Below are 26,128 nucleotides of genomic sequence, written 5' to 3'. Positions count from 1 at the left end.
CTCTCGGGGCTGGCTCGGGAGTAGCGCAGTCGCCAAAGCCGCCGCTGCCAAAGCTGCCTCCACTAGCCAGGCATGGCCATGGCGTCCCCGGCCATCGGGCAGCGCCCGTACCCGCTACTCTTGGACCCCGAGCCACCGCGCTATCTACAGAGCCTGAGCGGCTCCGAGCCGCCGCCGCCGCCCCCCGACCGGTCCTCGCGCCTCTGTGTCCCGGCACCCCTCTCCACTGCGCCCGGGGCGCGCGAGGGGCGCAGCGCCCGGAGGGCTGCCCGGGGGAACCTGGAGCCCCCGCCCCGGGCCTCCCGACCCGCTCGCCCGCTCCGGCCTGGTCTGCAGCAGAGACTGCGGCGGCGGCCTGGAGCGCCCCGACCCCGCGACGTGCGGAGCATCTTCGAGCAGCCGCAGGATCCCAGAGTCCCAGCGGAGCGAGGCGAGGGGCACTGCTTCGCCGAGTTGGTGCTGCCGGGCGGCCCCGGCTGGTGTGACCTGTGCGGACGAGAGGTGCTGCGGCAGGCGCTGCGCTGCGCTAGTAAGTGTGAAGGCAGGGGAGGGGCGCGCGGGGAGACCGCAGTCTGGGGGCGAAGGACTGGGAGGGCCCTGGGGCAGGGAGAGAGGGGCCATTACACTCTCTGGCTCCAGGGGAGCCCCGAACATAAGGAGGTAACAACTCCTGGGGACAGTCCGCTCCTTAGTTCCCTGCCCGGTATCCTTTAGTGCCTGCCCACTACCTAGGTATGGTTATGCAGTAGTTAACAGATACCTGTCTCCTAACAGGTGCGTGCCTTGGCCCTACACACACACACACACACACACACACACACACACACACACACACTCGCACGCAGGTTGTGGGGGGTGGGTGGGTGATGGCCTTGGCGGCAAGGTCATTCTGTCATCTCCCTGCGCACCCTCATGGTTTTGTTGTGAGTTCTTGGGAGTGGGTTGTGAGACTGCTGCTGAGACGACCGTTTGACCCTTGCTTATTAGGGTTACTGACAAAACGCTTGTTTGTCCGCCCATGATGCAGGCTCAGACCTCTCCTCCAGGGGGACCTATTGGGACAGGGAGGAGAACTTGTTAGACTTTGGATAAAGGCAGGCTGTGAGGCTAAAGAGAGCCTGAAGTCACCCTGAACCCGTGCCCCCTCCTGCCTTTCGCCTCTGGCCCCTCAAACCTTTGGACTCTGCTCCAATGTTTGGCTGTGCCCTGCCTCCTCCCCTTCCTCCTCCTGGGTTCCTGCCCTAGTCGTCATGCTCTAACATTTCTCAACTCTTGACAGGGTCCCTTCCTCTCCACAGCTCTCAGGCCCCTCCAGTCACCTCCTGAGCCAGGCTCTTCTCAAAGCCAGAAAACACTGCGCCCCCAGTGTATGGATTTTCTGAGCTAATCTTCAGTCTTCTTGGGGGTTTATTATTTTTCTCCTCCTACAGTTAGGGGTGTGTATGCCTTTAATAGATGTCCACCCTCCACCCCCACCCCGTCATTTGCTCTTGCGTGTTTAGCAGAGGATATCCACAGCCATGTGTTCATGTGTTTACATGGATATTTCAAATATCTGAAGCCCAAAGCACAGACAATGGCACAGCCTCTAACAAGCATCTCTGGAAATGGATTGTGGTTTGCATCTTTCAGCAAAGGCCCTTCCCCCATGACAGCAGCCTCACATCTCCCATCCAACTGCAGCGTTGGACAGCAGCAGTGATTTCCACATGAGGAAAACCCTACCTTTTTTCTGCCTGCAGTCTGCAGCGGAGGCTGTTCAGTGTGCTGCCCGCTGCAGCTGGCTGCAGGGAAACAGAGCTCAGACTCTAAGCCTGGGTCAAGTGGAAGGGAAAGATTGGAAGGGCAAGTGGGTGCTGCTCTTTCCTCCACTAGAACCCCCGGTTCAGGTGCTAATTAAGAAGGAAGGAGCAAGGGTTTGTAGAGGTACGTGTTGTGGGTAGAGGGGCTGCTGTCCCTTGGTAAATGCCTTTGACTGCAGTAGAATCGAATGCAACTTACCCTTGGATGTGTCGGCAGCTTTTGCACTTTCAAGATTCCCTTACTGCATCCAACAACCCTACACACAGGGAGAGAGGCAGGAGCCTCACTGAAATGGGTTTTATCATAGCTGGAATCCCAGGAAATCTGCTTCGTTGGCATTCTAGTTTGTAGTTAGACTTTGGGGGACGGTATCACTTGTTGAAGATTTTGCATATAGTTTTGTGATTTTCTTTTTTTTTGGTTTGGTGATAATGGTGCCTTTGTGTGTATTTGCATGTGCCTGTGATGATACTCCATGACTAAATGAATTGATCCTCATGTCACATCAGAATTGTCGATCTCCTTTGATTAAGTCACACATCGTTTCTAGTGGCAGGAAGATCTAGGCCCCCGGGCAGTACCTCTTTGTGTGTGACTTGGTGAGGCCTTTTTACTCTCCCGGGCTCTCATGGCCTCCCACGTAGTTGGTTTAACACTAAAGATGTCTGAACACCGGAGAGAAAGCAAAACTGGAATCAAGGGGCTGCAGAAAGGAGTCTCTGTTTGTCATTATTAATATTTAACTAATTGTGAACCTATGGCTGGATGGCAAAAGTTGAGAAATGTTCTGATGTGCAGATGAGGGCTGGCAGGTGGAGACACAGCAGGCCAAAGTCGCTGAGCATCTTTCTTTAAGTTGAAGGTCTGTTTTGATGGTGGGGTTGCTTTGTTTTATCTTCATTTTGAAAAGCAAGTGTCAGAAATAGGACTTTTAAAAAATCATACTATGCAGTAGTTAAGAGTACAGACTGGAGCCAGAGCCCTGGGTTTGAATCCTGACTCCACCACTTAGTCCCCATGTAAGCCCTAGACATCTCTGTGTTCTGCTTCCTTGTTAAAAAAAAAAAAAATGGAGATAATGATATTACCTACTTCATCATGTTAATGTGAGAATTGAATGGATTAATATACATAAGGCACTCAGAACAGGGCCTAGCAAAATGCAATACGAATGTTTAATTCGATATGATTGTTATTGTCCCCTCCCATCTAACAGCTGTAACAACTAGTCTGGGCTCGTGACACTTCCTAGGATTACCTTAGCAGTGAGTACAATTTGCAAACTCTGCCTGGTTGCTGAGCTAAGTGGGGAAGTGACTGCCATAGGCATCCCAGAAAATTTGGGTATTAGGTGTCCTGTAGAAATGCCACTCCTACCTGATGTCCTGCTGTGGCTGAGGAGACCCTTCTGTGCCTGGCATAGGGGCCACGATACCATTGGCTCCTTGTCTTTGTGTTACTTGCACCCACCAGAGTGCCAGGCACAGAGCAGGGTCTCACTACGTGGTGAGTGATGAAAGTGATGGCTTGTTTCTGCTATTAAATATCCCAGCCCTTGGAAACAAGCAGGAGAGCAGTGGGTATGTGAGTGACATCTGTCTGCCCAGGAGACTGACACTGGGTGGGAACCATGTTGGCAGAAGGGGATTTTAGTAAGGAAAGCATTTTGGAAAACACTCTTCCCACTGTCTGTCTGCCTTTTTAGCAAACGTTCATCTAACCTAAGCTTACCCCACTTCAAGGTCTGTAACCGAGCTCTGGTTAATGCTGGATTTGTGAACAGGGAAGTTCAGAGTTTCTAGGATTAAAGAACTCATAGTTGTGAGATAGAGAAGGAAATCCAGTGGGGATCTGTGGAAAGGCAGAGAGAGAACGAAAGGTTGTGTGAGAGCATGTGTGTGTTTTGGGGTAGGGGTGGTGGTGATGGTGAGAATGCATTTCTAGCATTCTAGGAGGGAATGGTCAACAGTAAATAACCAGAGAAACTCACTGGCTGCCCTTTGGCTTTGTTCTCAGGGACTTCCCGTTACAGATGATGTCCCTTAGTGTTCCTTCTGTAGAAGGTGCATGGAGGTGGCCTTTTACCTTTCATCTCATTTTGGTGGCTGCGTAAGCCATCCTGGACCAGGGGATGGTCTGGCACTTGGAGAAACCTAAGCCTGACTCAAACCCTCCTGGAGATGCTTAGACATACCTTGGCCATTGTCAGTGAATGCCACCTGTCTGCTCCTGGAGTCAGAGTCTGTCTCCAGAGGGGGCGTTATTCAGAGCTGTGAAGTGTTAAGTGATTGGAATTACATGGTTGAAAGGGAGGCCCTCTACCCTTCCCACTCTGTGATAGATTTTAATGATGTTGTGAGTACAAGGCCCCGCCATGCAGCCCTTGGGGAAGGGCACCAGAACTATTCTTATTAAGAATGGCTGATATCTCCCTGAGCCTCTAGTCTGGTCTCTCTAGTCTTGCTGCTGCGCTATTGGCTGGGTTCAACTCCACTTTCTGCACAGCTGGAACCACCTGCGTGACAGCCCCCTGATCCTGCAGACCCATCCCCCGCTTGTGAGTTGTTTGTGAAAAAGGCTCCTGGGACATTGGCATTGATTCTTCCTGTAGCAGAGAAAGGTCTTCATTTCAGGCCTCTCAGAAATCATCCTGTGTTGTTCTGGCGGCTTCTGTATTTATTTACCTTGGGCACTTGGAAGGTATTTGTGCACCCAGCAGCACTGAGTGTGTAGTGTGTGTTTTCCTTGATTTAGCCCCGTGTTTGGCTTTAGAGTTTAAGAAAATGAGGCACAGAAATGGATATTTTGTTGTTAAAGATTGTGAGAATCCCCCACTCCCAAGCCCTCTCCTACCCCTGGCTCTAACTGGGGTCTTCTTCTTGGGCAAGGTCCCGTTGGGGGATGTGTGTGTTACGGGCCAGGGAAAGGACTTGGAATGCTTTCAAAGAGGCCTTCTGAGCTCCATACGCTGCAGCCCATTTCTCCTCTCCTCCCTGCTTCCTGTCTTATCAAAAGATGAAAGTGAAAGGATTAAATGTGCGCTTAATTTTCCCCACTATTCATCAGAGCATGAAATTTTCTGATTATGGAGTGTGGGGGGCTTGAATCCCAGGTACAGTCAAAAATGATTAATGCCACTTGTCTGCCAGCCTAATTAGACTTGGTAATGAACGTGTGTGTTTGCCTGCTGATCCTGCGGAGTTATTAGGTGGAAGTGAATTGACATCTCCCCGCAGCATTGAGGGTTTGGTCTGGTATCCTCTCTCTTCTCCCCAGTTCTACTGGCGAGCCAGCCTGTGCCAAGCCTGGCAGGTAGTCCCTGAGTGACAAAGAAAAGACAGCCCCCAGCCCAGTCCCAAGGGCCCTGCCTGGGTGGGAGAGTGAATTTATCCTGTCAGGGAGCCACCTCCTGTGAAGTGTGAGCAGGTCAGGGGCCAGAGGCTCAGGGGAAGCTGCCGCAAGGCCGAACCCAGGTCTGAGAATGGGCATAAGAAGAATTCTTTGCATGTCAGTAGTGCCTTTTCTCTGAAGAACCCAAAGTGTTTTCATGCCTGCTGCTACATTCATGCTCAAAACAGCTTCATGAGGTCAGAATACAGGGATACAGGGATGCTTAGCTCAGCCGAAAGGGAGTTACCTGGCCAGGAGTCACCTGCTAGCTTTGCCAGGGACAGTAGTGGTAAAGTTAGAACCTCTCAGGCGGGCCTCATTCTGACAGGTCTTCAAGGCTTTGGTGCCGTCTCAGGCCCTCAAGCCATTTCCCCCGCTTTGGGCTTCAGATCCAGCACCTCTGTGTGAGAGGCAGCTACCTGAGATGGGATGGCCATGGGTGGGTCCCAGCTCCTGCACCCCAGTGTTCTCCCACAGGGCTCTCTCTGGCTCCCACACCCACCCCTCATTCCTCAGTTTCCCCATGGAGGGCAGCTGCTGGCACTCTTGCTCTGCCCAGGCTTACTATGAAGGCTGCTGAGGAACCTGTAAACACATCTCTGGCCTCACCAGAGGCCCTTCCTGTTCACATTCCTCAGATGGCAAGGTGAGTATTCTTGGGTGGGTGAGTATTTGTGGGTGTGCAAAGCATGCAAGCTCCCCACCCCCAGCCCTTCTGAGGGAACCATGTTCCTGGGGCTCAGTCAGCACCAGCTGGTACATCTCCTTCTCACAAGCTTGCAGACCTGGGTCTGTGCTGGTGGCAGGATGCTTTCTGCCTCCCTGCAGGGTCTCGCTCTGTCTCTGCTGACTCTGGGCACCTGCCCCTCCCACAGGGCTCTGTTCTGACTCTCCATGGCTGGGTGGGGAAGGGCTGGCGGCAGCTGGGAAGGCCGGGCCTGACTGGGGAGATGGTTTTGCATTTAGTCATTTTCAGTTTTTTTCCAAGAGTTTTGGCAAGCCTTTCTCCACATGTTCCGGGCTGGATCTCAGGGTCGGAAGGGGAACAGAGCCAGTTTTGGGGCTTAGGGGAAACAGCAAGGAGGCTGAGGTGATGATGTTAGACCAGGCAGAAGGCTGGGTTCCCTGGGGGCACTGATTCAAGTGGAATGAGGTCGGGGCTTCGGAGCAGTCACGGGTTGCCCCACCCCAAGGTCAAGACTATCTTGACTCACACCTGGGGAAGTGACTTTTGAGTTTTTTTCTGAAGCACTCAGAACCATGCTGAGGAGCCTCGGGCAGAGCCCGGTAGACCCCAAGAACTCTCTATGGTGTGGTCTTTAGCTGAAGTGGCCCACAAGGCCATGCCGGGCCTGTTCTAGCATGCCCGTGGTTCCTAGAGTACACAAAGGTTTGTGAGAGATGTACCCATTGGGAAATCTTTGAGGTTTGATTCCCATTTTTTGCCCTTTTTGGAGAGGAAGGAGGAAGAGCAGTGGGGTCCCTCCTGGCATCGTAGCATGTGTCCAGCCTCCCAGGAGAGAATGCCCCACCAGGCTGAGGAGTCTGGTGACCCCTGGGAATTGTAGCAGGTCCCAGATTTTCTTACGGATTTTCCTACCTATAACTTCTGCCCTGGCCCCATTTGAGGGCATGGGGCAGAGGGTTTGGGGGGTGGGAAGGCAAGATGTGCGTGCTGAGGGTCTATAAGAGGGGTGGTGTTGGAAAGAGCAGTCTGTTCATTTTTGTGTGGCACTGAGCAGGTGAGTGGATGGCTGAGTATGACATTTACCTGTGACAGGTTTATCCTTCAGTGGAGGGCCTGTGTGCCACCTTCTGCTCCCCTTTCCTCTTTTTTGAACAAACATATTTCTAAGGTGGGACAGGTCTTATTTAGACATCTGCAATGGCCATTGGCTGGGGCTGCTAGAAAATTAAAACTTGGCTTACATAGACCTTTAAGAAATAAAACTCCAGGTTCCTGAAAGTCAGGCCAAAAAGAAGAGCAATGTTCTTATTTTTTTTTTTAATCCTTTTATGTTTTGTTTCTACTGGACACTAGAGCTGGAAAAGAATTATCATTGTGTTTGCTGAAGATACAAGCTGGCATTCTGCAAACCTGCTAGGATGAGAATATTCACATGGAATAGGTAGAGTTGAGAATGGCAAAGAAATTGTGGGAGCAGAAATAACTTTTGTTGCACTTGGCAGTCACTAAGGCCATTTGATGTGCACTGCCTCTGTCAGGATTGCTGTTCTCTTGTTTCGTCGGTAGAGCTGATGTAATCAGGGCCATCTCATAGATGAGGAAACACAGCATTCAGGGAAGTCAAATGACTTCACTAAGATAACCCAGATCATTAGTAGCAAAACCAGCACCAGAACCCAGCATGACATTTTGCCTTAGGCTAATATCATTGATCACACAAGTTAGTTGAGTTTACTTATTCATCTGCTGCCCTTCTGCCCGTGAATGCTGAAATGTCCAAAAAAGGAGGTACAGGAAAAAAAGGAAGGTGAGCCATATACAAGCTAGAGAATCGGCCAGGGCCGGGTAATTGAGAGTTGGCTCCACTCAAGCCAATTTTCAACAATCAGTTTCTAAATTGATCGTCACCGCGTGTAAATCATGAGGTCTTTAGACAAAGGGTGAAGTTTTTTCCAAATCCTAAGATGAAAGAAACAAGTGTGTCCCTCCCGGCTCCCACCTCACCCTGTAGGTGTTCAAGGTGTGTAGGGGGTGGGCCTGGAAATGCAGGTGGAGGATCTTTTTCTGTTCCACTCCTCCTTCTTGCCATGGCCCAGCTGTCAGAGTTCATGACACGGGACTAGTCAGGAACCAAAGTGAAATTAACAGACTGGATCCTAGAGGGGACAGCTAGGGTGAAGAAGAGATGGACAGGGACTGGACAATAATCTGAGGTTGCCCAATGGACCTCTGGCTCTAATCTCAGGCAGTGATGTGACTCCATGAGAAAAAATATATCTGGGGGAGCCAATTCCCCTGGGTAATGAGAACGGTTTTTACCCCAGGCCAGAACACACCATTGCTGGGGACGTGTTCTTGCTGGTCAGAGCTCTGTCCTGCTGGCTTCTCAACATAGACACAGTAACAGTCTGATCTCTCCTTCTTTTCCCCACACCAAGCCAGCTCTGACTCTGTATATTTCTCCAGGTCCAGCTCTCATTTGGGAACAGGTGCCACTGCTTACTTGCTGATTTGCAGGAGGCTGTTTTTTCTATCCAAATTGAATGGAAGTTGGAGACTTGGTGGTTTCTGCTGAAAGAATTATGTGGATTACTTTTTGCATCTGAAGAAAGTATTAACCTCCCCCTCTCAAAAAAAACCTCAGAGATGCCTTATTATTCAACTGGAACAACAGATTCCAGTTGTAACATGAGAGTTTTGAGAGAAAGGGTTGAGCATATTGTCCATGAATGTCTACCCTAGTGATAAGTGCTTTTTAAAAGCCATCTGGAGGTGCCTTTATATAAAATAGGGTGATAATATATTGTACCCCAGCAAGTAAGATGGTGAAGGTTGTTGCTTCAAATTATGCTGGGCCGTGGCTGAACTTGCCTCCATCATGGAAGCCATTGAGTCATTGCTTAGATGTCAGAGACAGCAAGAGGTCATTGCAGGCATTTCCCTGCCTCTAGGTAGGGCTCCTCCCAGACCATCATTACAGTAGAAAAATCTATCTAGTTTTCCAAAGGTCAGGAATGAAGATCCTAGAGCTTCTGAAAGCCCCGTCTCCAGACTCTGCCAGTTCTTTCCTGTTGTCTTTCCCAATGGCTTAACCTGTCAAAGCACAGCTCAGTGATAAGGAGAAAAGAGAAGTGAGGTCAGCATATTCTGCAGCCCAAACGGGGCATTCGGAAGGGATTTCCCCGCATTACACATGACTTTTTTTTTTTTTTTTTTTTCTGAGATGGAGTCTCATTCTGTCGCCCAGACTGGAGTGCAGTGGTGCAATCTCGGCTCACCGCAACCTCTGCCTCCTGGGTTCAAGTGATTCTCCTGCCTCAGCCTCCTGAGTAGCTGGGACTACAGGTGCGTGCCACCACACCTGGCTAATTTTTTTGTATTTTTAGTAGAGATGGGGATTCACCGTGTTAGCCAGGATGGTCTCAATCTCCTGACCTTGTGATCCACCCGCCTCGGCCTCCCAAAGCACTGGGATTACGGGCATCAGCCACCACGCCTGGCCGTAACTCATATTTTAAAGTTCCCCCAGCAGCCCCGTGTTCTCTTCTTTGAGGGTGGGGATGGGACTGAGCCCTTGCCTGTGCTCAGCCAGGCAGGACTTCCTAGGCCCTCTTGGAGATCTTGGGTGCAAGGACCAGCGGGGCAAAGAACTTGGCCCCCACATCTTGCTTGATGGTCCCAAGTGTCACTTCAGGACCTGGACTTGCTTATGCCCTTCTTCTGGTACAGAGGTTGCTTGGTAAACTAGAGAGGGCCACAACGAAGGCCACGGGCAGCTCCCTTCTCCCTGAGGAAGCACTGGGGAGAAAGAATCAGTCCACAGCTGAGGAAGGGTGGCATCTGAGCACAGACGTGTAAGTGCATCTTCCACCAGAGATTCTGCAAGTGTGTGAGTCCTCTGAGGTGGATTTCCTCTGGTTAAGGGATAGGTGTCCCTGCTGAGCATGGAGGCTTCACAAATCCCAGCACTTTGGGAGACTGAGGCAGGATGATCTCTTGAGTCCAGGAATTCAAGACCAGCATGGGGAACATGGTGAGACCCCCACCTCTACAAAAAATGTAAAAATTAGCTGGGTGTGGTGGTGCCCGCCTGTAGTCCCAGCTACATGCTGGGGGGTGGGAGAATCACTTGAGCCCAGGAGGTCGAGGCTGCAGTGAGCCATGATTGGACCATTGCACTCCAACCTGGACAACAGAGCACAATCCTGCCTCAAAAAAAAAAAAGAAAAAAGAACAAGCGTCCCTCCTTCATGTTAAACTGGTCCCCGCTGGTGGTTGGCAGGTGAGTCCTGTCATCTCTGGGCAGCCTGGGAGGGGCACCCCTCTCTAGTGGCTTTTCTGGAAGGCTCTGCTGCCTGTCTGGTGCCAGTCTTCTGTCTTGGACTGGGCAACAGGGCCTCCCAGAACTTTTCTACTAGGGCTTGGCAGCTTCTGGGAGTCAGAGTGAGAGAATACCTGTGAGTACTGTTTTGGGGCAAGAGAACAACATTTCTGCCCTTTTGTGACAGACTGATCTTTTCTCACCACCCCACACCCATAGGGTCCCATCCTCTTCTGCTCAGGTATCCAGTCTCAGATAAATGAATGGCCTGACCCTCTTAAAGCAACACCACCTCCTTATGGGCCCTTCCCCCACCCTGGGCTTAGCATGGGAGGATGTGAATTAGCCCCAGTTTGTCCCTTAGGAGCCCGTATAGCTCGTGAAGCATTAGTAATCCACCATCCCCAAAGAAATCCATTAACGAGCTCCTGGGCTGGGCACGTGGTGTGAGGTAACCGATCACTTCTGTCGTCTGAAACTTTGGAGACATTGATTTTCAGACTCACAGGCGCGACTGAGAAGTGAGGCTCGGGGCAGGCTCTTCCCTGCAGCCTGTTTGGTGGGGGCATTTTTATCTTATCAAGCTAAAAGCCCCAGGAATAGAAAGTTTTCCATTGGGGGAGGTGGAGGGGAAAGGACCTCAGTGCGGAGAGAGAAGGCATCGTCAGTCGGTGAGGGTACCAGAGCCTGAGGGCCCAGGTGACTGTCCGGGTCATGCGAGGCCCAGGGCCCTCCCCGGAGCCCTCCCCCACCTGGCACTCCACCCCTGACACCAAGCCTAGAGAAAAGCTATTGATCTCCTGCGCTGAGATGACCGAGGGCCAGGAGGAGAAGGCAACCGCTGCCTGCTTTGGGACGGTCACTGCTCAGCTCCAGCGGCTTTTCTGCAGGCTCCCGAAGAGCCGCTCGGTCTCCAAAAAGCACCAGATCCTGCAGAGGTTCCGCAACGGGGCCCGGAGGGCTCGGGGTAGGTCCAAGCCAATCTGCTTGGGGGAGCTTGGGTTCTAAGGCCTCTGCTACTGGCCTCTCCCATGGAAAAGGAGTACAGGATCTTTCTGGCAGTCTGCTATTTAGTGCTGAGCTCAGCACCACTCCTTGGCCCTCCTGACTCCACAGGGACAAAGGCTCAGGTGCTGTCACCTTGCCTGGTGTGAGTTGAACAGCCAGATCCAAAGGACATGGTCTGCCTGTTTTGGAGGCCTTGAGTTGGTAGTGGATTTTAACAACTTTTTATTGGCTGAGAATTAGGGCCAAGCAATTGTCTTAATCAGGGTCCCTGAGCTGGCAGAATATGGGTATCTCGGATGGCCACTGTTTTCCATTCTGCCTATCCTGTAGCCCTTCAGACCCTGCCGAGCTGCTGAGTCAGCCTTCTGAGGACCTGGGAACAGTGATGTTTCCCAGGCAAAGGCTTCTCACCTGCAGAGTTAGTGAAGGTGCAGGCTGCATGGGGCTGGAGGCTGCTGGGTGGAGCACAGCTGGACAGGAGCCCTGGCTTCGGGAAGTGGCCAGACCACTGATTCCTCTCCTGAGCACTAATTAGGGCGAGAGCAGTCCTCGCCTGAAAAAGGATAACTGGACAGCATAGCGGTGAGTGAAAGACAAGAGGCAGAGACAACAGCAAGCCAAATCATCATAGGATCTTAGGTCATCCCGTGCCCCTTTTCCAACGAAAGGAAGCTGGGACCAACAAAAGGCCCTGCTGGTGGCAGTGCCAGGACCAGGAACCCTGAGCACTTGCCTTCCAGCCTTGGATTCCTTCTGCTGTCTCATGCTGTCTACAGCATCTTACATTTCTGTAGCACTCTCTGCTAAAGACTCAGAGCATTTACGTTTGTTTGCTTTTAATATCATTTATTCCCTCCAGATCCTGGTGTGGTGGGAATGGGAAGGGGATTATTCTGTTTCACAGATGAGATAGCTCAGACAAGTAAGGCCCCTTGTTAAAGGTCATTGCCATCCGGCTGGGTCTGGAACCTGCTTCTCTTTAACGGTTGGCAGTCTTTGGAGCATACATTCTTTTCTTCGGGCCCCCTGTCCTCATTTTTCTCTATACTTCTCTCGTATACTTTCAGGAATCAGTGGGGATCTAGGCAGGTCACCACACTAAGTCATAGGGATGGGACTAAAATGAAGTGCCATCTCTGGACTAAGTTTTGGAAGCAGATTTTTAAAAATAGGATCTTGACTATGAAAAATACAATTTTTCTGATTAAGGTGTTACCTCTTGAGAAGTGGGAGTTTTAATTGAACTAGATCTGATCCCCATTTGGAGACAAATATTTCTTAGCCAGCCTGAATAATTTATCCTCATCAATATCCTAATACATACTGTGACCTTCACTGAGAAGGGAATTGGACACCGAGTTGCTCAATTTAAATGCTCATGAGCATGCTGGTATTCATCCTCTCTTTCCCCCTCCCTTACTCTCTCTTTAAGAATTATTCAACAGATCATTTCCTTGCTCCTTTGCTATTCAGCCCAAGGAGTTATAGATTTAAGTAAAATCAATCAGGCTTGAAGTGGCAGCATTAAGGTCAGGGCACATACTGCATTGTGGCTATGATGGGCTTGCTTAACTTGTGTTAGCGTTTGGGCTTAATTGCCAAAAGAGGAGGGGAGAAGACAGGATGCTCAAGATGATGGAAAAGGTGGACTGCAGACTGTGGACATCTGGAATATCCTCCTCTCACTCACAAGACTCCATGAGCAGCCTGGAGTGTGGCATTTAAGAAAATGGGTTTGGTGGCTGGGCGCGGTGGCTCACGCCTGTAATCCCAGCACTTTGGGAGGCCAAGGCAGGCAGATTACCTGAGGTCAGGAGTTCAAGACCAGCCTGGCTAACATGGCGAAACTCCGTCTCTACTAAAAATAGAAAAATTAGCTGGGCATGGAGACGGGCACCTGTAATCCCAGCTAGTCGGTAGGCTGAGGCAGGAGAATTGCTTAAATCCAGGAGGCAGAGGTTGCAGTGAGCTGAAATCGTGCCACTGCACTCCAGTCCAGTTGATAAAGTGAGACTCCATCTCAAAAAAAAAAGAGAGAGAGAGAGAAAAGAAAAGAAAACAGGCTTGGAGCCAGGCTGCCTTGAGTCAGGATCCTGGAGTTACCACTTTCTGGCTGTGGCTCCTCCTACAGATTAACCTCTCTGAGACTCATTTTTCCAAGTATAGGATAGGGCAGAAAATCTCAACCTCAGACTGGTGTGGGGTGGATTAAATGTCAAACAGTTGAAACTATGTTTGGTGCATAGAAAGCCCTGCACTGGGAGCTGCTGTTGCTGAGTGCTCCCAGGAAGACTTTTCATAACTGCTCCCCGTAGGTCACTGGGACAAGCCTGCAGCACGGTCGTCTGCTCCTCCATTGTACCTGGACCAGGGTGGACTGCCTGCATCTCAGTAGGAGAGATAGGATTTGAAGGTTGCCCAGGCAAAAGTAGAGGAGAGACATAAACTCACAAACGCATTCCCTGGAAAAATTCCTATCATTGAGTTTACCACGTCACATAATTAACAGGCAGAGCTAGATTAGCCCACCGGGTATCTTTAGGAGTTAAGCAAGCACGTCACCAAGGAGCAAGTCATATGTCATTTTAAAAGGCTGCTAGGGGGTTCTGTGGGAAATAGGCCTGGGTCTCTCCAGAAGTCTCTGGTGGTCCTGGCTGCAGCAATGCAGCTGTAAAGAAGCCTTTGTGTGTCTCCAGCAGAGAGGTCCTCTGACATAATCTATTTACTTTCCTTCCCACTGCAAAAAGAGCCTGCTTTCGCCCAGTTGATGATTGGCACTTTGAATGGCTGCAAGTGACATCAAAGCAGGTGTGGAAAAACCAGTTGGATGTAGTAGCCTGGTTGTCCGATGACGGACTGAACCTGCCTGCTCCTGGCCTCCTGTGATCTCCTGGCACTAGAACTGGGCATACCTGCAGTGCATTCATATCTGTATTTCTGCATGAGCTTCGTCTGCCGTCTTGCAGTTTGCATATGCCCAGCCAGGTCTCCTTGCAATCCTATTTGGCTGTCCTTATCTTTGGGGTCTGTGGCATATTACCACAAATATACTCCAGGCTAACGAGAGGCTAGGCTGCCCTTTGCCCCTTCTCAGAGATGATTGTCTGCCTTAAAAACAGAAACACAAGCAAACAAAAACAACCCTCCCCTCCTCTTTCCATATGTGCCCCTCACTTCTAGAGCCCAAATCCTTTGTCAGCTACCCAGGGTCCTCCGTCTGTCTTCTCAGGGGCCCAGGGATGGGTAAGAGGGCCCAGAGCCCAGGGCTGGGAGACCTCTGCTGCTTTGTCTCTCTTACACCCAGAGCAGAGTGACACATGCCTAGAGGAGGGGCCCCTCCTGAGCAAGCCTGGGGCCGAGAGGGTATCTGGCTTTGGATACCACAGGCTTGTTGCTATTTGTTGAGTTCCTTTAAACCCAACTGCCTACGGTGTTTTGAATTATTTTTTACTTTCTTAAGGTGCCTGGCAATAAGATTTCTTTTTTCCTGTGGTGATGATCAAACCAGTATATATCTTTACTGAGCTCTCTCTCTCTCGAATCCTTTCATACACATCTTCCTGTCGCACACAGTCTTGGTTGTGACTGCCTGTACTTTGTAACAGTGAGCTATGGGAGGCCCTCAGTCAGCACATGGTGAGTGAATGCAGGCCACGCATGCACAAATGAACAACTGGTTAGGAGCTGGGTGGATGTGGAAAGAGGGGAGACGGAACCGTAGAAAAAGCTTTAGTTCTCTCCCTGTGTATCTCTGAGTACATGTGTCCTGATGGTCACACATAATTTAATTGCACTGTTCAAAAACTATGCTGTGTCTTTGCACTTCTCTCTGCATGGCCATACCCTAAATGCAGCATGAGCGTTTTCTGATGTGGTGTCGGAGGGTCCAGGTGACAAATCTCTCACATTCACTTGCACGTGAGGAATGAGGTCCATTTGGCTCGCTTGCCCCAGCACCTTCCCCCAAACCATTTACGTTTACACTTTCTCCCAAAATAGATTGCCTCTTACCATTCTTGGCCAAGCGGGGATTCTCAGGGCTGCTATGTGATGTGCACTGAGGGCCTGCAGACTTTCCCACCTCTTTCTGCTCCCTCCACATTTTCTCCTGGCCATCACTGTCATGAACAAGCTGTACTGCATGAGGCCACAGTGCCATGGTATAAGAAGGTCAGTCAAATAGAGGTGCATCTCTTAAAGGGACATACAGCATCATCAGGAAACATAATGTATATAAAAATTACAAAGAACCCCCTAAAATGTAGTCAAGCCAAAAATGAATTAAAATTTAAAAAATTTAAAATGGTTTAGTTATTGTAAGATGACTAGATTAATTTAAAAGTAAAGCTAATTTTAGACAACAGTGGGCTATGGTTAAAACAATAGAAATGTTATAAACATTGGATGTATAAAAAAATATATGCCAGGCGTGGTGGCTCATACCTGTAATCCCAGCATTTTGGGAGACTGAGGTGGGCAGACCACCTGAGGTCAGGAGTTCAAGACTAGCCTGGCCAACATGGTGAAACCATACCCTACTAAAAATACAAAAATTAGCCAGGCATGGTAGCAGGCACCTGCAGTCCCAGCTACTCGGGAGGCTGAGGCAGGAGAATTGCTTGAAACCGGGAGGTGGAGCTTGCGGTGAGCCGAGATTGTGCCACTGCGCTCCAGCCTAGGCGACAGAGCAAGACTCTGTCTCAAAAAAAACCCATATATTATATATAATATATTATGTATATATATTATATATAATGTATATTATTTATTATGATTATATTATATATGATGTATGATATCATATTTTTATAAATATATCATATATTTATCATATATGATAAATGAATATTTATCATATATGATAAATATACTATTTATATTTATCATATATTATATATGATAAATATAAATATACTATTTATATTTATCATATATTATATATGATATAGATTATTATATAATCTATAAAAAATATATATATTTTATATATATATATAAAAATAGGGGATGGGGCAGAAGAGATGGGAAGGAGAGCCCTCACATTGTCCTAGCAGGGAGTCAGTTAATACAGTCTCTAGTTGAAGCACGGATTACTAAAAATGACTCAACACCATTACATTTGTTTATAATACACACACACACACACACACACACACACACACACACACGCACAGGGCAGAGTGGGGACATGCTTCAGGCTGCAGCACCCCCAAAGAACAAAGTGATGGGAACAGGCCATGTGGAGAAGGGGCCAGGGGTCAGGCCTGTCCCGCTTGTCCTGGGTGCCTGGCAGGCACTCCTCTTACTTCCTGCATCATTTGTCTGAACTTGTTGTGAACTATCCTGCCCTCTCTTCCTCTGCCCACTCCTCCCAAGACACCCCCACCTCAACACACCCAGCCTGGCCTGGCCACAGTACCTTCCTTTTGTTGGTGTTTTCAGCCTAGGGATGTGTGGTTGTGTTGGAGATGGATGATTAATGTGCCTGCCCGAGAGGCACACCCACCCACACCCACCCACGTGAGACAGGATGGTGCCCCTGCAGGCCAGCTGGGGTGCCCAACTTCTGCCAGGCAGGCTGGGTGTGTTTGGGAGGAGGGCACAGGGGACACATCCAGCCTGCTTGGGAATGTGGCTTGGAGAATAAATCACTGATACATTAGATCCAGGGACCCAGGTTCCAGAAAGAATCTTTTCTTTCTTTCTTTCTTTCTTTCTTTCTTTCTTTCTTTCTTTCTTTCTTTCTTTCTTTCTTTCTTTCTTTCTTTCTCTTTCTTTCTTTCTTTCTTTCTTTCTTTCTTTCTTTCTTTCTTTCTTCCTTCCTTCCTTCCTTCCTTTCTTTCTTTCTTTCTTTCTTTCTTTCTTTCTTTCTTTCTTTCTTTCTTTCTTTCTTTCTTTCTTTCTTTCCTTTCTTTCATTTTTAGAGATAGGGTCTTACTCTGTCTCCCAGGCTGGAGTACAATGGACTGATCATAGCTCATTACAAGCTTGAACTCCTGGGCTCGAGCCATCCTCTCACCTCACCCACCTGAGTAGCTGGGCCCACAGGCACACACCATCCCCCACCCCACTAAGGTTTTAATTGTTTTGGAGAGCTGTTTTACAATAAAAACAAAATAAAGAATCGTTTTAATTGTTTTGTTATGTTGCCCAGGCTGGTCCCAAATTCCTGGCCTCAAGCAATCCTCCTGCCTCAGCCTCCCACAGTGCTGGGATTACAAGCATGAGCTACCTTGAGGGCCCCAGAGAGAATTTTAGTATCTGCTTTGGTGTCTGAGCAACAACTGAGCAGATCTTATGCCTTTCCCAACTGAGCAGATCTTATGCCTTTCCCAACTGAGCAGATCTTATGCCTTTCCCAACTGAGCAGATCTTATGCCTTTCCCGACTGAGGAGATCTTATGCCTTTCCCTTTAGTACAAAATGGTCGCTCAAAAGTGTATGTCAATCCCACCCAGCCCTGCCACACAGAAAACTGATACAGTCATTCTGGAAGAGGGTAAAGACCAGGATCTTGGGGTGGTCTTTGGCTCTCTTCCCTGTGCCTCAGTTCAGCAGAGGCTCCCAGCTGCACCCCACCTCTCCGGCACTTTCCCCTCTCGCCAGCCTTGGAGGAGCCTGCTTCCATAAAGCCCTCCACCCCAACCCACTCTTTTACATGGGAACTCAGCATCTAAGCCAAACTGGAGCATGCTCAGGCGCATCCCCTCTTGGCTCTTCTCACAGAGACGACAGCTCCTGCGTGTCAGCTGCCCATCTTGCCTGTCCATGCGAGTGGCTGGCCATCTCTGACCTTAGAGTTCCAGGTCACTCGTCTTACCATTACATTGACCTTTCCTGTTTGCTTCCTGGCTTGCTTTCTGGCACTGTGTGTGTATGTGTGTGTGTGTGTGTGTGTGTGTGTGTGTGTGTGTGTGTGTTGTGTGTGTGTGTGTGTGTGTGTGTTGGAGTTGGGGCTGGGGTTGTGTGGAGGGAGGGAGCAGTTGTGTGCCTCCAGGCCCTCCTGGCTGGGCTGCCGGATGCTGAATGCCCCCAGGGTGGTCTGTCCTCTAAATCAAGGAACTACAGTAAGTGGTCTCAAGAGGGCTGGGGTTCGCCTCCTTCGTGGAAACATAAGGATGCAGATGTCCTGAGCTGGCTGCCTGACCCTTGGAGTGGGGAGTTTCCATTCCCTTGCTGCCAGCCTCACTAGGAGTTTAGCCAGGAGTTTGAAAAACTTATAGATCGTGTTGATTTTGGCAATGGCTGCAGACCTCCAGGCTTGACTATCACAGTCTCTCCGCCTTCCCATTCACCAACATAACCTATCATTCCAGCCCCCCTGCCTTACTCCTGTGGACCCATTAAAGGCAGAAGTTGGAGGGAAGTGGGAGCAGGTGGGAGGAACTCAGATGAGCAGGAAAGTTGCACAATTCTTCTTACCCTAATACGTTAGAAGAGGACCTGAAAATTGGGAGGGTTTTTGGCTGGCATCACATGCTGAGTCAACAGGAAGCTGGGTGGACTCAGGCGTCTCATAGCGTTGAAAATGACAGCTGCCATTTATTGAGCACCTACCACATGCCAGGTGCTATTGGATGCTTTGCATACATACTATCTAATTTTGGCAACAAATTTGCTGGCAAGAAAGATATTACCACCGCCATTTGCAGTTGAGGAAATTGAGGCTAACTAAATTCCATACTTAACTGAGGTTAGTTGTCTGGGTGTCTCATACCCAATTAGAGCAAGGGCTCAGGCTCAAACCCTGATTCACGTGACTCCAGGGTCCAGATTCAGTCCATGCCCCAGCACCCGACTGAGTGTTCCATCTTTTCCACCCATTCTCCAAGACCTCTATCACACATGTTAAGCAGTGTGTTTCAAGGAATCACACCATCTGGGTAAGGATTTCTGATGTATGGCTGATAAGTGGGTGCGCTCTGGTGCCAATCTGTGAGGCAGTTGATGCTGGAAACTTGGTGTCCATTTTGGTGTCATAGGGAGCGGGTTTGCAGAGGCTGGGCTTCTTTGAGTGGGGAAGGCTGAGAGCCTGCTGTCTTGTGGAGCCTGAACTTGGCAGAAGAGCTTGCTTTTCTGGTGAAATTGCCCTGAGAGCTCAGGACAAGAACCTTTGGCTGCTGCCTGGGTGGTTTCAAGCCTCCCAGATATGGTGTTCCAGAGACAAAGGGGTCATGGATGGAGGACCAATTCAGAGCAGGCAGACGGTATGGGTGGCTTCAGAAACTCCCAGGATGCTGGCAGCCTCCAAGGCTGAGTGGCTTGGTTGAGCTTGGAGGAGAGCTGTGAAGTGGCACATCCCAGGCCCTCCAAAGACAGGGCAGAAGCCTCAGGTGGGGCACTCTCCCTGCTGCCTGCTAGGACAGAGGAAAAAGCACTCCTTGCCCAAATCCCTTCAACCCAGACTCTTTCTGGCCTTGGGCCACCCTGACTCCCATCCCCAGTGAAGCCCATCCCTGGCCTCAAGCAGTGCAGAGTAAGGCCCAGGAGCAAGTGGAGGGGACGGTTCTGAGGAATGGGCTGTTGAGGAGCAGCCAGGCGTGATGCATCTTCACTCTCCACCCTGCTGCTCGCCAGCTACAAGGCTGCCAAAGTTCATTTATCTCTTTAAGTCTCAATTTCCCCATCTCTAAAATAGGAGTAGACCCAATGAGTTAAAAACTTATGTCCACAAAATAACCTGAATAAAGTTGTTTATAGCAACTTTATTCAGAGTTGCCAAAATTTGGAAGCAACCAAGATGTCCTTCGGTAAGTGAAGAGATGAATAAACTATGGTCATCCAGATAACGGAATATTATTCACCAATAAGAAGAAATGAGTTGCCAAGCCACGAAAAGACAAGGAGCCTCATAAATATATATACACCTACTATGTACCCACAATTTTTTTAATTAAAAAAAAAAGACAGGGAGATAATAGTAAGTGAATGCATAGTACTAAGTGAAAGAGCCAATCTGAAAATTGGCTACGTATGTTATGATTCCAACTATATGATATTCTGGAAAAGATAAATCTATGGAAACAGTTAAAAGATCAGGGGTTGCCAGGGTTAGAGAGGAAGAAGGGATAAATAGGCAGAGCACAGTGGGTTTTTAGGGCAGCAAAACTACTCTGCCTGATGCTATAATGGTGGGTGTATGTCATTATACATGCGTCCACAGCCTTAGAACGTAGAGCACCAAGAGTGAACCCTAATGTAGACTATAGGACTCTGGAGATCATGATAAATCAGTGTAGGTTCATCAATTGTGACAAATGTACCACTCTGGTGGGGAATGCTGATAATAGGGGAAGCTGTGCAGCATATGTAGGGGCTGGGGGTATAAAGGAACTTTCTGTATTTCCTGCTCAATTTTACTGTGAACCAACATTGTTCCCAAAAAGTCTATTTAAAAAAAAATAGTGGTAGCCAGGAACAGTGGCTCGCACCTGTAATCCTAGCACTTTGGGAGGCTGAGGCAGGCAGATCACTTGAGGCCAGGAGTTTGAGACCAGCCTGGGCAACATGATGAAACCTCGTCTCTACAGAAAATTAAAAAATTAGCTCTCTCCTCCCACTGCCCAAGATGCTGAAAGGAAAGAAAGCCAAGGGGAAGAAGGTGGCTCCTGTCATGAAGAAGCAGGAGGCCAAGGAAGTGGTGAATCCCCTGTTTGAGAAAAGGCCTAAGAATTTTGGCATCGTACAGGACATCCAGCCCAAAAGAGACCTCACCTGCTTTGTGAAATGGCCCTGCTATATCAGGTTGCAGCAGCAGAGAGCCATCCTCTATAAGCGGCTGAAAGTGCCTCCTGCAATTAACCAGTTCACCCAGGACCGCCAAACAGCTACTCAGCTGCTTAAGCTGGCCCAGAAGTACAGACCAGAAACAAAGCAAGAGAAGAAGCAGAGGCCATTGGCCCAGGCCGAGAAGAAAGCTGCTGGCAAAGGGGACGTCCCCACTAAGAGACCACCTGTCCTTCGAGCAGGAGTTAACACCGTCACCACTTTGGTGGAGAAAAAGAAAGCTCAGCTGGTGGTGGTTGCACATGACGTGGATCCCACTGAGCTGGTCGTGTTCTCGCCTGCCCTGTGTCATAAAATGGGGGTCCCTTACTGCATTATCAAGGGGAAGGCAAGACTGGGCCATCTAGTCCACAGGAAGACCTGCACCACTGTCACCTTCACACAGGTTAACTTGGAAGACAAGGGCGCTTTGGCTAAGCTGGTGGAAGCTATCAGGACCGATTACAATGACAGATACGATGAGATCCACTCTCACTGGGGCAGCAATGTCCTGGGTCCCAAGTCTGTGGCTCACATCGTCAAGTTCAAAAAGGCAAAGGCTAAAGAACTTGCCACTAAACCGGGTTAAATATACACTGTTGAGTTTTCTGTACATAAAAATAATTAAAATAATACAAATTTTCCTGCAAGAATAATTAACCAGGTGTGGTGATGTGTGCCTGTGATCCCAGCTGTTCAGTGGGAGGATTGCTTGAGCCTGTGCGGTCAAGGCTGCAGCAAGCCGTGTTCACGTCACTGCACTTCAGCCTGGGTGGCACAGTGAGACCCTGCCTCAAAAAAAAATACAATAAAATAAAAATTAAAAATTGGGGTAGAAACACATATTGCCCAGTCATAGAATGGATTATATGAAATAATGCATGTAGAATACCTGGCGTATGGTGGGTACTGAGTAATGGTACCTGATGTCATCACAGTGTGGGTACGTGATTTTTCTTTGTTCCCTTTTTGTGGCATTTTTCCATTAGTAAAGAATATATTTTCATTATAAAAATTTAAAAAATTGGCCGGGCGCGGTGGCTCACGCTTGTAATCCCAGCACTTTGGGAGGCCGAGGCGGGCGGATCACGAGGTCAGGAGATCGAGACCACGGTGAAACCCCGTTTCTACTAAAAATACAAAAAATTAGCCGGGCGTGGTGGCGGGCGCCTGTAGTCCCAGCTACTCGGAGAGGCTGAGGCAGGAGAATGGCGTGAACCCGGGAGGCAGAGCTTGCAGTGAGCGGAGATCGTGCCACTGCACTCCAGCCTGGGCGACAGAGCGAGACTCCGTCTAAAAAAAAAAAAAAAAAAAAAAAAAAAAATTTAAACAATTTAGAAACTATAAAGGTAGGAAAAGCACTTGAAATCTCATCACTCAAAGCAAACATGTGACCTGCCTTCCAGACAGCTCTCTGCATAATGTATAAGTATGTATAGATTTTATATCATTGAAATCATAAAACACAACCTTTTTCCTTTTTTAGATGTATGTTGTGGACATATTTTCATGTTGACCAATATCAATATGCATCATCTTATATAATGGCTACATAGTATTCCATTTCAAAATATAATTATAACTAGTCTTTTGTAGATGGATGTGGGGGTATTTCTAGCATTTTGTTGTCATAAATAACTACGTGATGAACATTTTAGTGACGATATATTTAGATATGAGTAAATACACACTCAGAATAAATTCCTGCAGGAAATTGATACCATCAATAAGGTGGTACCTTCTCATTTCCCCACATCCCCTTTAATACTGGAAGTTATTAACTTTGGTTAACAATTTTCTTTTCTGAAACTAGAGTGAGATGTTAGAAGTTCAAACGTTGGAGGAGGGGTGAATAGAAAAGCAGGGAGGAGGGATGTTCCAGGGGGCTGGCAGAGTTACCCATTACAGCCTCCAAGCAAGTACACCCAGCCCCTCCCCGCTGCAGGGAGCTGAGCCCTGGGGCCTCCCTTGCTCATAAGGGAGCCGTGGAAGGTCTGAGGATGATCGAGACCTTTTCCTTAGGACCGTGATGCACCTCCAGGTGAAGGTCTGGAGGAAGGTCAGTGGGCACTGATGGGGTGTACACAGACAGGCTTTCGAGACGAGGATGTCTGATGCTGTGGCCACTGGCCAGACAGACTTGGATGTTAGCGAGGTAAAAAGGAGAGCTAATATTACTGCACTCCTAGTATGTAGCAAGTGTTGTGTTGTTATTTACATAACTTTCTCATTTAATTCTCAACAACCGTACTGCTATCATCTCCATTTAACAGATGAGGAAACCAAGGCCAGTAGAGGTTAGGACACCGGCCTGGGGTCGGATCAGCCCTCGCACTCTAGTCTCTCCACTTCAGCAAAAGGCAGAGAACCATTCCTTCCTTTAGTCACTCGACCAATTTGTAGTAGTCCCTTTCTGAATGCTTGCTAGTGAATGGGCTTCCCAAACTCGGAGCAGGGCCTGGAGCAAAGGGCTGCAGAAAGGGTCGCATTCAGGAACTATGGCCGAGGAGATCCGGAGCAGGCGGTGAGGTTGCAGAGGGAACGTCTGTGTCTATTGTATGAGAGCCTGAGTCTGAAGGGACGTCTTGGGGCCAGGTTGAGAGGCGGTATCCTAGCTGGGGGAGCTGGCAGGGTAGAGGCTGCAGGGTGGAGGCTGCCGGGTAGAGGCTGCAGGGTGAGGATGCAGAGGGCTGGAGGTGGTGGAGCTACCCTGGGATGGTCTGTGCGCAGAGGGCGCTGGAGACCCTCTCTGGGTGTTCTTGGAGCTGCCATAGCTGGTCCAGCCCAGAGGCTCCAGTGGGGCAACACCCAGTGGAAAAATGGGGGATTCTTAAAGGAGAATCCTCTTGAAAAGGGAGTGAAGACAGGCACCGTGAGATGGCAACAGTCCCCACTGACTTATTCAAGAGGATCAGGACAAGCTTTACACCTGCCTTTTTAAAACTTTGGTAAATTGAGCCGGGCACGGTGGCTCACGCCTATAATCCCAGCACTTTGGGAGCCCAAGGCAGGCGGATCACAAGGTCAGGAGATGGAGACCATCCTTGCTAACACGGCGAAACCCCGTCTCTACTAAAAAATAAATAAATAAATACAAAAATCAGCCGGGCGTGGTGGCGGGTGCCTGTAGTCCCAGCTACTCGGGAGCCTGAGGCAGGAGAATGGTGTGAACCCAGGAGGCGGAGCTTGCAGTGAGCCAAGTTCGCACCACTGCACTCCAGCCTGGGCAACAGAGCGAGACTCTGTCTCAAAAAAAAAAAAAAAAAAAAAAAAAAAAACTTTGGTAAATTGTAATTTTCCAATGCATATTATTTTTTCAGATTTCCCTGTAGTGCCTAAGAACAAAATTATCTTAAAACTAAAAGTGATTTGTGTGCTTGTTTTGGAAATACCTATAGGAGTAAGGTTGGTGAGACTCAGGAATCCACACAGCAGAGCAGTGGAAGGAGAGGGTAGGGGATGGATCATTAACTCTTAACTTGGAGCCTCCACCTTCCAGGGTTTCTATATAGTTCTTGACATCAGGAACCCCATTTAATCCTCATGGCAGCCCTAGGAATTGGCTACTATGATTCCTGTTTTAGGGTAGAGAAAATTAATGCTCAGAAAAGTTCATAACTTACCCAGAGTCACAGAGCTAATTGAGCGGGGCCTGGAGGCCATGCCATCTTCAAAGTCCATTCTCTTTCCATGACATCATAGCATAGGCCAGGCTGCTGGTCCTCAGGGAGACAGGGAAGGGGGTGTTAAGGTTTGCTGTAAGATTGGCTGGTTTGCTGTAAGATTGGCTTTCTTCAAAAAGGCGTAGGGGTGTTCAGAGAATGCGCGTAGGTTCCTGGATTCAGAAGTTGTCCTGCTTTCCCTGAGGCATCAGAAGTTGCTTTGTCCATGCAGAGTGAGAAGCTGCTGTTCACTGACCTGGGATTGACCACAAGGGAGGCTGGTAGCTCTGCTGTCATCCGGGCTCAGTCACCTTGGTGCCTGCCTGGCCCTTACCCACACCTTGGCCTGGGCTGGAGGAGGGGAGAGTTAAATGGAGAGTTCTATGTTGTCTCTGTATCTTGCATGCAACTCTGGGGTGAAAGGGCCTTAAGGGTTTCTTATCAACAGAATAATTTCTTATCAACATACCCATTTTCTGGTTCAGAAAACAGCCACTCAGGCTGTGCAGCCACACGGCAGAGGGTGCATGTGTGTGCCTCTGTGTGTGTGTGCATTTGGCAACTGGGGTGGGGCAAAAACTAACATTGGCAGCCCTGGGGATTAAGGGGAGGTTTGTAGCTTCTGAATTTTGGAAAAAGAGCCTCCTAGCTGTGGAACTCCTATGTAGTTCCACCTGCTGGCTTTACTTCTTCAGGGCTAAAGTGAAAGAAGTAATGCCATCTCCAAGCATAGGCCACCATGGCCTGTGGGCCATGTTTGAGGTGGTGACCTTGGCGGTAACCTTCAGGGACTGTGAAGCCCAGGAGCAGCCCTGGTAGAAGTAGGCAGGCCGTCTTGGCCTCAGTTTACCACTCCCTAGCCTCCCTCTCCTGTCCTGCAGGCCCATTGTGATCTCTGGAGGTTTCCACTAGAAACCACCATCTGTTTGGGCCTAAGGGCTCTGTACTCCTAATATGGCCCAGGGAGGATCCGTGTTGTGGATTGAACTGGGCTTTCCCCAAAAATGATATACTTAAGTCCTAAAGCCCAGGCTGGGCACAGTGAATCATGCCTATAATCCCAGCACATTGGGAGACTGAAGTGGGAGGATCACTTGAGGCCGGGAGTTTGATACCAGCCTGGGCAACATAGAGAGACCCTGTTTCAACAGCAACAAAAAAATCAACTGGGCATGGTGGCACACACCTGTAGTCCTAGCTACTCAGGACACTGAGGTAGGAGGATGGCTTGAGCCTAGGAGTTTGAGGTTACAGTGAGCTATGGTCACACCACTGTACTCCAACCTGGGTGAGAGAGTGAGACCCTGTCTCAAAAAAGAAAAGTTCTAACCCCCAGTAGCTCAGAATGCAACTTTATTCGGAAATATGGTAGTTGCAGCTGTCACTAAGATGAGATCGCACTGGAGTAGGATGGCCTCCTAATTCAATATGACTGGTATTCTTATAAGAAGACAGAAGCACAAGGAGAATGCCACGTGACGATGGGCGCAG

At 49.1% G+C, this 26,128-nt stretch overlaps 2 protein-coding genes across 2 annotated transcripts in view; both read left to right on the top strand.

Moving 5' to 3' along the window:
* Window positions 1-26,128, top strand: part of RASSF5 (Ras association domain family member 5) — an 82,246-nt gene continuing 56,118 nt past the window's right edge. The window contains exon 1 of the mRNA XM_032136341.2: window positions 1-529. Within this exon, the coding sequence (XP_031992232.1) occupies window positions 73-529 (457 nt within the window). The 5' untranslated portion in view covers window positions 1-72. The remainder of the gene's footprint in view (window positions 530-26,128) is intronic.
* On the top strand, window positions 20,779-21,564 carry LOC116457272 (large ribosomal subunit protein eL8). The gene has a single exon (XM_032136343.1). The coding sequence runs from the start codon at window positions 20,779-20,781 to the stop codon at window positions 21,562-21,564; it is 786 nt and encodes a 261-aa protein (XP_031992234.1).

Source organism: Hylobates moloch, unplaced genomic scaffold (assembly GCF_009828535.3).
Source record: "Hylobates moloch isolate HMO894 unplaced genomic scaffold, HMol_V3 SCAFFOLD_18, whole genome shotgun sequence".
Classification (NCBI taxonomy): Eukaryota; Metazoa; Chordata; class Mammalia; order Primates; family Hylobatidae; genus Hylobates; species Hylobates moloch.
Note: the sequence above shows the minus strand (reverse complement) of the source record. Positions and strands in the feature narration are given on the sequence as shown.